Source organism: Camelus bactrianus, chromosome 27 (assembly GCF_048773025.1).
Source record: "Camelus bactrianus isolate YW-2024 breed Bactrian camel chromosome 27, ASM4877302v1, whole genome shotgun sequence".
NCBI lineage: Eukaryota > Metazoa > Chordata > Mammalia > Artiodactyla > Camelidae > Camelus > Camelus bactrianus.
Window position 1 is genome coordinate 28,051,618 of NC_133565.1, and position 12,877 is coordinate 28,064,494.

Genomic DNA, 12,877 nt, shown 5'->3' on the forward strand with positions numbered 1-12,877 from the left:
ATATATATATATATATATATATATATATATATAAACACATATGTATCTATAAACTGTTCACTTGTTTTTAGTAGACACACGTATATGTATATGAATATGTGTATGTGTGTGTATGTACATTTTGTTTTAAGATTTGAGAGGCTACATTGCAAGCTGAAAACACTGAAGAAACAATGGTTACTTTAGAGGGGACACATCAGAGGTGCCCTCGGGCAGTGATCTTGGTTTTACTTATAATATTCTAGTGCATAAAACAATTTTTAAAAAGAATCCAGTCATTTCTCACATGTGTAACTAAAATTACTTTATACCTTCTTGCCCAAATTATATATTCACGTCTTAATAGAATTTAGCAGCGTGTTGCCACTGTCTGAATTTGTACTCAGTCTTCTGTTGTCTCTGAGTTCTGATTTTCTCAGATTTAATAAACAATTCTGGGCTTTCACTTCCACTTTTGGAAAGCTTTTGATCTCTCTTGACTGGGAAGTTTTCAAAAAATAATATGTATGTATATTTATCAAAGAGGGTATTACACACAACTGTCTGACTCATGTGTAAACGGAACCTCATTTTCATGCCTACAGCCATTTTCTTTCATGAATACTGTGTTCTCAGTGGGAGAGAATTTGGCAAAATTGGAGACACTGTGATGAAGCAAGGATGACTCTGATGTTTTTCCCTGACTTACAGGCGTGTCCAAGTACTGTGGGTTTCTAGGAAATATCCTTTTCCATCAATTACTCTTTTTTTTTTTTTTGCTTGGAACACTGTAGTAGTACCTAGCCTCCATTGTTGCTAAGATAAGGAACTCTTTGCTCCCATGCAGCTCTTTTTGGCCCGGGATGCACTCAAATAATAGCTTTCCTTTGAGTGGGAGGTTGAGTGTGTGAGGTCCCTGAGGATGGTCGGCCTTGTATTTCATTGTATCACTTTCCATTCCAATCAACCAAGAGCAGCTGATCCAACAAAAGAAAGACCTGGCTTCGAGGAGAGAGAGGATGTGCAGACCTGCTCTGCCTCACTCAGTGCTCATTCCACAGAGTCACGGGCGTGCTGAGATGGAGAGACAGCCTCTCATCACTTCATGGATTAGACCTCATTTCATGGGCTTTTAATAAATGGACCATTGAAAACTTCTGTATTCTGACATGGAGAGTTAAATACGCAGACATCTATGGGATGTTAGATTCTTTCGTGGTGTGATGTGTGCATTCTGAAGTCTGGCCATTCACTGCACCAGTGAGACAAAAGTGTCTTTTTTCTTCTTTCTCAGAAGCTATATTTTCATGATTGGACCGTTCTTGAAAAAAAGCACTTTTTCTTCTTCCCAGTGGATTTCTCACTATACGTTCTTATTTTTCCTGAATGATCTGTTTCGCATGGATGATGCTTGTCACGCTGCTACTGGGTCCTGGGTATTTTGCAGTAGAGTCCCGGAGGCAGTCTTATTTTGCATCTGCAATATGTGCGTGTTGCCACCAGGTAGCAGTAGAGAGTCTGGATCCAGTGGGTGATGCTGTATGCTTTGCTGATTGGACCATGAAATAGGCAGTATCCATTCAGTGAGAATTCACTGAGTATCTGTGAGTAAATATGGGTGAATATCAGGTTTAAGTATATGCTTGTTAGAATAATCGAGCAAAATAAAATTAAGTGGTGTTGAGAAAGACATCTTGTTGCATGGTTAACTATTTTAATTATTGCTGGTGGCGTTTCCTACTCTTTTAAAACATACATCCATCTGCAGGGGATAAAAAAGTTTCTCTTCGTGGTCTGAAATCTTCCTTTTTATACTAGTTGTCGGTCTCCTTTCTCCCATTCAGACAGTTTGTGTTTGTGCAGGAAAAAATTTTCTGATTTCTTTTGCCAGTAGTTTTCAGCTAGGCAAGCCTGTTTCCAGTTTCCTCCAACCTCACTTCCAGATACCATTTATGTTTTCTACCTGCAGAATCCCTCTTTTCTTTCTGCGGAATTATGCCATCACATCTGACTTATCCAGGGATGAGAGGAAAATTGAAATTGCCTGTTTTCCTTTCTCTACAGAACAGATTTCAGCTTGGAAATGTGGTGCAGACAGTGGCTAAATTCATATGTTCATAGGTGTCTCAAAACATAGCAAGACACAACTTTTAGAGTCAGTGCATGTGTTAGTTTCCTGAGGACGCTGTAACAAAGCACCATAAACTGGGTGGCTTAAACAGCACACATTTACTGTCTCACAGTGCTGGAGGCTAGAAGCCCAAAATCAAGGTGTGGGCAGAACTGGCCCCTTCTTAAGGCTGTGAGGGAGAATTTGTTTCGCGCCTCTCTCCTAGCTTCTTGGACCCTTAGGTTTTCTCCCTTTGTTTTCACACCATCTTCCCTTTGTGCATGTCTGCCTCTGCGCCCAAATTTCCCCTTTGTATAAGGACACTAGTCATATTGGGTTGGGCCACTCTAATGACCTCATCTTAGCTTGTCTAGGTCTGCAAAGACCCTGTTTCCAAATAAGATCATACTCTGAGGTGCTGGGCGTTAGGACTTCAGCATAATCTTTTCTGTGTGGGATGCAGTTCAGCCCATCACGGTGCCTGACAGAAAAGAAAATGCACCTATCTCATTGTGCCTCCCAATCAGAATTCCATCTCAGGTGTTTGCCATGAATCACAAAGGTAGAAACCTCAGAAATATGACACGATATTTACTGTCATGTGGTCTGTTCAGGGAAATTTCTTGGTTAAAGCAGTTCAAATACGCTTCTACTAGTTACCATAATTCACAGCTAAACTATTTGTGTAAATATATACACAATTATAGAAAGAAGAGTTTTATACAAAAATCCATTCCATAAATTTGGGGAATTATTTTGAAGTCACCAAGTAAGGCAGTTGAAGTTGAATTCGTTTCCTTACCATTGTTATAAAATCACTTTCCTGATCAGAAGAAGTGATAAACTCTTGTAAATGTTGACATCTGCTTCTCTTTTGCCATGTTGTGTACTTGGCCACCTCCCACGTCAACAGAGCTGTCTGCCCTGCGGTCTTGCAAGTAGCGGGTGATGACCGGGCTGTCGTTAGCAGGAATGCAGAGAGTGAGCATTAATGTTCAACTTCTGATTCTTAAAGTTAGGATTTTTTTTTTTTTTCTCTTTTGGGTTAGACTTTCGAAAGGCAGGCTCGTGGAGAGAGATGAGGCTTCTACAAATTGATTTAGTTCCCATAACATTTCAAGGGCCAAGCTCGGGGGACTGAATCCAAGTGTTTCTTCTGCATTATAGAGAATGCCTCTACCCACAGGAAGGCTGAGCTGTGGCCTCACGTCCTCAGCGCCCTCCGCTCAGGAGAAGCATCCACTGTAGGGAGAGCCCAGCGAGGATGTGGAAGTTCTGCTTCCTCTGCCTCGGGGAATTGTAGGTGAAATAAGAAAATTGGGGACAGGATGGAGGAAGCAGGGTGATGAGCTGTGGTCAGGAGACATGTCTCATGATGGCAGTCTCTCTGCAGAGCAGGAGAGCATGTTAAGCAGGTTTTAAAGCTAAGATCAGACAAGGTGATGGGCTTCACTTTTCATTTGGAACCCCAAGAAGAAAATGCCTCCAAGGGTGTCCACCTCCATCCACTACCTGGGGAGACTACCTTGGAATGAAACTGGCATTAGTGCCATGAAATGTTTAGTGACAGGTTGAGTCTGAGCTCAGCTAACTGGAGTCTCCCTCCACTCCCAAGTGGCATGGAAAGTATCTAGAAAATTCCATGTTCTCTTGGCTGGCAGTCTTCCTGGAGAGGCTGACATGGGTCAGGGCCATATGACCCTGCAGCTGAGGGATAAAGGCAGAGAGACCATACATCCTAATTCAGAAAAGACCTAGCTTATGCCCGCGACCCTGACTTAATTCTTAGAAGCTCCTCCTTGCACCCTCAGAAGCATCCTGGACAAGAAAGCATCTGCTCTCCTTGGGAAGGGGCTCTAAGCCAGGCCAGGGACTGGAGAGGAGTCCCGGCCACACCACGGAGAACCTGCAGTCCGAGAGGAGCGTGGAGTGGGCAGGTCAGCAGAGGAGTCCACCGGCCCCTGGCTGGGAAAGAACTCGGCCGAGCTCACTGGCTCTGAGGCTCCTGGCGGGCCTTCCGGGGTCCAGAGGGACAAGGGACACAGCTGTGGGCCCAAAGACAGGATGGGGACCATCACACATAGATCCAAGGCCCCTTCCTTTCCTGCCCCTGTGAGGTCTTGGGCCGAGGACCACCATGGAGGAGGTCGGTCTGAACTAGGGGGCAGCTGAAGACTGGGCACTTCCCCACCTGCAATGGCAGTGCCTACAGAGACCTCTGCAAATGAGTGAGCCAGACCAACTTCATAGGGTTGAACTCAATTTAAGTTGTTTTCCCCTCACTCTCAGTTAGGAGGGGGCCTGTGAGGATCAGAGCAGTTGTAAGAAATAGGAAGCTGCCTCTTGCCATCCATCACCTGCCCAGAGACTGAGCTCTGCTGCTCAGTCACGGAGCACAAAACACAGACGGAGCCTTGGCGGAGAAGAAGACCCCTGCAGGTGTAAGTCACTTCATGGCTCTCAAGGTGTTAGTATTGGAGGAAAGGGCATTATATATTTAGTTAGTAGTTTTTATTTATTTTGAAGACATAATCTTATACCTCCCATTTTGCCTATTTTGTTCTCTAAAATAATACAACATAATGCCAGTGTTCTTGGAATTGAAGAACAAATATCCAAATATAAACGCCTTCTTGGGTTTAAAATTCTCTTCCAATGCTCAGTAATTCTCAATGGTAAAAACAGGGACTTTTTCCAAGGAAGAATGATGATACTGCATCACATTTTAATGATGTTTAAAGATATTATAATATTGATAAACCTCTAAACAATTGCTTTGTCCTTTAAAATGACAATGTGGAGAACTAGAATTGAATGAAATTTCATGAGTATTATAAATATAAGCTGCAAGTAGTGTGTAGCTTGAGGGAAATATATGCATGATTAATTTTTTCAGAATTATGTTATTACCAAAAAAAAAAAAAGTGGGCAGAGGGCCTGAATAGACATTTTTCCAAAGAAAACATATAAATGGCCAACAGGTACATGAAAACGTGTCCAGCATCACTAATCATCAGGGTAATATAGATCAAACCCACAAGGAGCTATCACCTCACACCTGTTAGAATGTCTATTGTCAAAAAGACAGGAGATAACAAGTGTTGGTGAGGATGTGGGGAAAAGGAAACCCTTGTACACTGTTGGTGGGAATGTAAATTGGTGCAGCCACTATGGAAAACAGTAAGACGGATCCTCAAAAATTTAAAAATAGAGCTACCGTGTGACCCAGCAATTCCGCTCCTGGGTATATATCTGAAGGAAAGGAAATCACTGTGTCAAAAAGATACCTGCACCCCCGTGTTCATCGTAGCATTATTTACAACAGCCAGAACTTGCAAACAACCTAATTGTCCATCAGTGGCTGAATGAGTAAAGAAAGTGTTGTACGTATATACAAAGGAATATTATTCAACCCTAAAAAGAAGGACATCCTACCATTTGCAACAACATGGATGGACCTTGAGGGAATTATGCTAAGTGAAGTAAGTCAGAGAAAGAGAAATACTGTATAATCTCACTTACAAGTGGAATTAAAAAAAAAAAAACACCCAAACCCATAGATGCACAGAACAGACTGGTGGTTGCCACAGGAAGGAAGAAGGTGCAGGTAGATGAAATGGGTGAAGGTGGTCAAAAGGTACAGACTTTACAAGATAAATAAGTTCTGGGATGTAATGTAAAGCATGGTGACTAACGTTAACAGTACTCTATTGTATATTTGGAAGTTGCTAAGAGAATTATCTGAGATACATTCAGGAGGAATGAACACGGGAAGAAAATTGAGCCTCTGACAGAATGGGAAAGGGAAGTGAATATTGGGAAGCAGCTGAATGCTTCTGCTACAATAAGGATTATTTATTTCTGTAAAATGTCTGGGCTTAATGCCTTTTCTTTCTTTTTCTTCCTTCCTTCCTTTTTTTTTTTTTTTTCCTCTTTTTCTTTTAGGTGGTAATGAACAAGACTCAGAAAACCATTTCAATTCCTCTTAGGCTTACTGATTTATTTGGGACAGAAATACTACAATTTCTGTCCAATTCAGAAGTGTCCAGTTCATCTAACTCTTCAAACTTAACTTCTCTAATGTAATCATAGCATTGCCTTATCATTAAAAAAAAAAAACTCAACTGTACCTATAATTGTGTCTTTTTCACTCTTAAACTTGTTCACTAGTTCCTCGTCAAAAATTTTTTTTTGTTCAAACCATTCAAAGATTTGTCTCCGAGACACCTAAGAACTGGATTTTGGTCTTGTTAACTCTCAGAGTTTATAAAAAAAAAGTCTATTTGTGTAAATTCTTATTTTTGTTTCTTTATCTTTACATGGTTTTATTTTTGTGATATATTTTTAGCTTCTAGAGCTAAATTTGTAATTCATTTTATTTTCAACTTTTGTTCTCCATTAAATGAATTTAGGACCATCAGTTTCCCCATACAGAAGTTCTTAATTTTGTCATGGTGTAGGTTGTTAATTTTTAACTTTATGCTTAAGCTATTTGTATATGTTTAGAATACCTTTGCCTTATCCAGGATCATAAAAATGTTCTTGTATGTTTTTGTCTCATAACCTTATTGTTTTACCTTTTATATTAAGGGGTATAATCCACCTAGAATTGATATTTGTGTATGTTATAAAGTAGAATCAATTTTTTTTCCCATATGACTATCCAGTTGACTCAAAACCATTAAGTGAAAAGACAATTCTTTCCCTATTTGTCTCAAATCCCAAATTATATATGTGTGAGTCTATTTCTGGACTCTGTTCTGTTTCATTGACCTATTTGTCTATTTGTGCCAATACCATTGTGACTTAGTTACTGTAACATTAAAACAAGTCTTGATATCTGGTAGTGTTAAGTTCTTTTCCTTCATTCAGTTAAAGTGCATTGTAATTTCCATAGTAATATTATATTCTTTGACTCTTTGAATATTTAGATGTGTAGCATCCAAGTATGTGGGAATTCTCCAGTAATCTCATCATTTTATAGCTTAATTCTACTGTAGTCAAAGAATATTATATTATTTCAATGTTAAATTCATTAAAACTTAATTTTTGGCTCAAAATATAGCAAATTTTAGAAGAATATGATACGTAGTCTTCTGTTGTTGGACACAATGTTCTATGCATTTATTAATGATTTTATTAAAAATTATAACCTTCCTGATTTTTGCCTGCTTATTCTATTAGTTACCATGGGAGACATGGTAAAACTACCACTATGTGCATTTGTCTGTACTTTCTATTCTTGTCAATTTTTGAATTCTGTATTTTGAGGCTAGGTGGTCAGATACACTTAGAATCATTACCTCTTCTAGTGACTTGACCTCTTTATCATTGTGAAATGATTTTCTTTCAGCCCTTTGAAGATATCTCTCCATTGTCTTCTGGCTTCCGTTTGTTCTGTTGAGAAGTCAGCTGTCAGTCTTGTTTTTGTTCCTTAGAAGGTAATGTGTCTTTTTTCTTTGCTTTCAAGTGCTTTCTCTTTGTTTTTGGTTTTCATCAGTTTGACTATGATGTGATCAGTGGATTTTTCCTGCTTGAGGTCCATGGTGCTTTATGAATCTGTGGCTTGATATCCATCATCAGTTTTTGAAGATTCTCACGTATTACCTCTTCAGATGTAGTTTCTGTCGTACTCTCTTTGTTCTCTTTTTCTGAGGCTCTATCCCACATGTCTTATTTCCACTTTCTTTTTATCTATCAGTTTACTAATTCTCTGTTCAGGTGTGTATAATCCAGGAGTCAGCCGATTACAACCAGCAAGCCAACCACCTGTCTTTGTAAGTGGAGTTTACAACAACCCCCATTTGTTTATATATTGCCTGTGGCTGTTTTTGCACTACACCAGCAGAACTGAATAATTGCAACTGAGAGAATATGGCCTGAAAGCTAACTTTTACTATCTGTTTTCTGAAGACAGTATTTGCTGAATCCTAGTGTAATCTATTAAGCCTACTCATTGAGATATTTATTTAAATTTCTGTGCTTTTTATTTCTACAATCACATTTTATTTTTATTGTGTTCTCCATCTTGTCATTTAATTTCTTGAACATTTTAGTCATAGTATCTGAGTCTAGGTCCTCTAAAAAGCAGAGCCTGAGGCAAAAGCCATGTGCTAACACTGATGTTTTATGATCATGGGATCAGAATGAGGTGTTGCTAGGCCCCTCAAGCAGGGAAACAAGACATGAAGCCAAAGCCAGGGTTATAGGAAGTGGTAGTGCTCTACTTCAGTTTAATTTTCTATCAGTTAATGCCCATACCTGGATTTCCTGTAATTCTGTTAGTAATGTCAATTTTCCCACTTTTTTGGTTGTTGTTAAATTTTATATTTTTTGTATACTTAGGGTTATTTTTAAGTTTTGTTGAACAAAGTTGATGAAAGATTAGACATATAATTTGAGACTGGATAAATTATTGCTTTTGAAAGACGGGTTAGCAGCCAGTCACCTTCATCCAACAAGGAACTAAAATAATTTGAACCTGGGCTTCATTCCCTTTGAAAACTGGACAATTTCCAGATAACTCTGATTCCTAGGATACAGCTTTCTGGGGTCCCAACTGACAGCCTGGGCTGTTTACCAACACTCCTCACCTTGGCAGGCCTGGAGCTCCAGGATTTGCTCCCCTGGCCCCATGAGTCTGATGACAGGCCTGCTCAGCTTCTCAGCCGCTCAGTCACCACTTGCAAAATGGAAAATGTCTTGAGCAGAAACGTGGTGCCAAAGGTGGTGCCAAATGTTGTGCTCACCTTTCTGGGCTTCCTTTGTGTCTGGGATCTTGGCCCTGCAAATCCTCACTACTATGGTAGCTTTCTGATGCCTTCAGATACGTTTGAAAAATACTTGACACAGCATTTTTACTTATTCTAACTGGGAGGGCTCATCAGAAACAAGCTATTCTTCCATGGCTAGAAGCAAAACACCTTACAAGTGTTTTCTGCCTCTGTGACCTCTGTGCTGTCCTCGCCCGTCACTGTGACCCTCCCTCCACACACAGCTCATGTCTGGAATTTTTTTTTTTTTTTTACCATTTTACAAGTTTTAAACTGTTGTATAATTAAATACATCAAACTATTACTTTTCACTCAACTCTAGTTTAGATTTACTGATAAGCTTTCCTGATTTATTTCATCATGATTGCTTCTTGCGTGTGACTACTTTCTTTAACATTTATATTAGTTCTTGTTCAGTAGTGTTTTTTTTTTTCCTAGTGAGGGCCTCTAAGTGGTAATGTTTCACTCCTTTTGTGTCTGAAAATATCTTTATTTCACTGATTACTGATTGATAATTTGATCATAGATTGTTTATAAATTGACAATTGATTAGTGATGAATACTTTGGTTAGTGAATTCTAGATTAAAAAATGATTGCCCTTCATCCTTTTGCAGGTATGATTTTATTTTCTGGCATCCACCATTGCCTAAGAGAAGTCTTATGCCAATCTGATTCTCACTACTTTGTAGGGAATCATTTTTTTTTCTATCTGGTAACTTTTAGGATTTCTCTTTATCCTTTGTTGCTGGGTTTTTTTAGAACGTCTGCTCAGAACTTGATGAGCATTATCAGAGTGAGTAGTCCTGTCTTTCTTAAGGTCTAGCAAGTTCCCAGTAGTTATGTAATCAGATATCTCCTCTTCATTATTTTCTCTGTTCTCTCTCTTGAGCTCCACGTGAGGCTGACATTTCTGGATCTGTTCCCCCACCAGCTGAACTTTTGTTTTTCCCTCTCCTTGTGTTACGTTCTGGGACTTTTCCTCAGTTCACTCATTTGTTCAACCACTAGGGAAGAAAAGAACAAAGAGGGAGAAGACTTGCTCCCGGAGTAAAATAACCCCCACAGCAAACTTACCTCTGTCTGTAGCTGCTTGCTCGCTCTCTCTTTGAATTAGTGCTGACATGCTTGTCTGCAGACACCATGTAGTTGTGTACCTTTGAGTTTCTTCGGCTGTGCTTTCAGATGGATTTTTCAAAAGGGTCTTCTTAAAGCTGCTTTAGACGCGTTGTTACTAAAAACGTAAGACTCCCCATTACGTGCCATGTTGTAAGCAAACCCAGATTAAGTCTCAGTCCCTGCTCTCGTGGAGATTAAAATCAAATGTATCAGGAAGGAAAAAAAGTTAAACAAATAAACAAAAAGTCCACCTGCATTTTTGTGAACTCGTTCAGAGACATGGAATTATCTGGAAAAATGACTCCAGGGAGATGGGTTGAAGATCTTCCGAGATCCCATTCTTGACAAATCGAGTTGAAATGCTATCATCTCTTAAAATTCTGGGACTCTTCACATGCCAGAATTTGTTGTGATAGATATGTGGTTGTCTACACAGGTGGCTTACATTCATCTCATTTTGAAAAGTGTGGAAAGCACTAGCTCCTTGTACACAAATGTGCTATCACCGTTCTCTCTGTCCAGACCAGGTCCACTGCGGCCGAGGACAGCGTGGTCCAGTTCTTCTTTTACCAGCCGATCAGTCATCAGTGGAGACAGACTGACTTCTTCCCCTGCACTGTGACGTGTGGAGGAGGTGAGGCACAGACTTTGTTCCTGAATGTTTAGAGCTCAGAGTTGGAGATGACACATTGGCCTTTTTGAAGCTGACTTTAAAATTATGTGGTAATTAGAGGCGTGTCATCTCACAGCATCGTGCTCAGTGGCCTGGAATGCTGCTGTGTTAATAAATGTGCATTTGCCTTGTTCTTGAAGACAGGTGAAAACTGGATTTGGAAACCACCCTTTACTTTTAGCAAAGAGCTGGAAAGACGTTTGCATGTGTTCTTTTCTTCATTGTCCTTAAAGCATGTCCTTTAAATTTTCTGTGGAAAACCCGAGGAACGGAGAGTCCAAGTGACTTGCTCAGTCTGCTCAAGTTAATGGCGGTGTTGGTTCTAACACTTAGATTTCCACCCTCTGTCTCCTCAGGTGCCAGAGTATAAACTTAGCAAAAAGAGTTTTATTTGATAAGGGGAGGGTCCTGCTTACTGTTTGCTTAGTTCAAGGTGTTCACAGACAGTTGAGGAAGGTCCTGGGGCTCAAGTGTAACCCGGGGCTCCCCACACATGCGGCTCATCTTTACAGGCTCAGATGGAGGATGATTGTTTATTTAACTGACCCTCTGGAGCAAATGAAGCGACCGGAGCCACTGTCAAGACAATTCTCTTTCCCTGAACTGAACTTTTAAATTGAAGAGTAAATGGTTCAAAACTAGTGCCAACCCAGGAGTTAGTTTCTCAAACTGCTAGAGGGACTTAATGCTGATGCTGCCACTAAAAGTCCCAGATAACATTACGTGGCATGTACCACGTCTCAAGCCATGTGCTGGAGTACTCACCATCACATTTATTTTTCCAAGAAAGGTCTGTTCTCGTGACTTCCATGTGTGAGCAAACTGAAACTTAGAAAAGGTAAAGAATATACTCAAGGTTGCTCAGCTAGGAAACAGCACAGCTCGGATCTGGCTCTAGGTCCGTCCGATGCCAGAGCCATGCTCTAAGTGATCTTCCCCTTGGGTCTCCCCCGAACCGTCTACTGCACCTGGGACCAGGTCGGTGTCCGCAGGCTCAGGGATGGTTCTGTTTGAAGAGCCAGAATAAATCCTCCTCCTTCAGGCCAGTCCAGCTCAGCCCAGCCCCAAATCATTTCCTCCCTCCAGAAGAAGATCAACTTAGGCAGAGTGAGCAGCTGAGCTGGGCTCTGGCCCCTGTCCTTTACACTGCGATTCTGTCAAGGAGGAATCCTCAGGCGATGTCAGCTTCTGTGAAGACGCAGGGCAGACCTCTCTCTTCTGGGATTCACACTCCCTGGGAAACCAGGAGGCAGGCACTTTTGTGGGGAGCTGTGGGCATCCCAGACCCCAGAAGGAGCTTGTGTCCCAGGGAATGGAAGGGAAACAGTTTGAGGGTTAAACAGGGCTCTGAAAAGAAAGGAAAAAGCAAATATTCCTCGTTTCCCAGTTAGTTCTCCCCAGGCCAGGCCTGGGCAGTAGATCACGTGGTGGTGATCCTACAGCAGCGCTCCTCAAGGTGGGGTCCCTGGACCAGCAGCCCCAGAGTCTCTTGGGAACTTGTGAGAGGTGCAGATCTTTGACCACACCCCAGGACTACTGGATCAGAACTCTGGGGGTGGGGCTCAGCAGTCTGTTTCCAAGGGCCCTCCAGGAGACTGGTGCACCCTCAGGTTTAAGATCCACTGCTCTCTAGGGCAACGTCTGACTGTCAGCTATAATCACGCTAACTGTACTTTTATGCCTTATCTGTGTTACCCCTGCGCTGTTATTTACTTAAGCTGTTTTCTTCAAATGGACCTTTAAAAAAAACTTAAATAACCATGTTTACCAAATAACTTAATATTACTACCTTACGTGGGAAACTGTTATCTCTTGTCATAAATAAAACACAATCACAAAAATCAATACAATGAAAATGAAACAATGGGGCAGACAATCTTTGGATCCCTGCCAGCTCTAATGTGCTCTCAGTTTTGAACCTCGAGATTATCGTACTACGTGAAGTGAGTCAGACAAAGACAAATACCATATGGTATCACTTATACGTGGAATCTAAAAAAAAGGACACAAATAAACTTATTTACAAAGTAGAAACAGACTCACAGAAATAGAAAACAAACTATGGTTACCAAAGGTGAAAGGTGGGGAGGGGGATAAATTAGGAATTTGGGATTAGCAGATACAAACTACTATGTATAAAATAGATAAACAGCAAGGTCCTACTGTGTAGCACAGGGAACTATATTCAATATCTTGTAATAACCTATAATGAAAAAGAATATGGA

General features: G+C 40.7%; 1 protein-coding gene across 5 annotated transcripts in view; it reads left to right on the forward strand.

The window, feature by feature from the left end:
• Positions 1-12,877, forward strand: part of ADAMTSL3 (ADAMTS like 3) — a 262,233-nt gene that overhangs the window by 141,186 nt on the left and 108,170 nt on the right. For all 5 annotated transcript variants that reach the window (XM_074354072.1, XM_074354071.1, XM_074354070.1 and 2 more), the window contains exon 10: positions 10,502-10,613. In XM_074354072.1, coding sequence (XP_074210173.1) covers positions 10,502-10,613 — 112 coding nt within the window. The remainder of the gene's footprint in view (positions 1-10,501; positions 10,614-12,877) is intronic.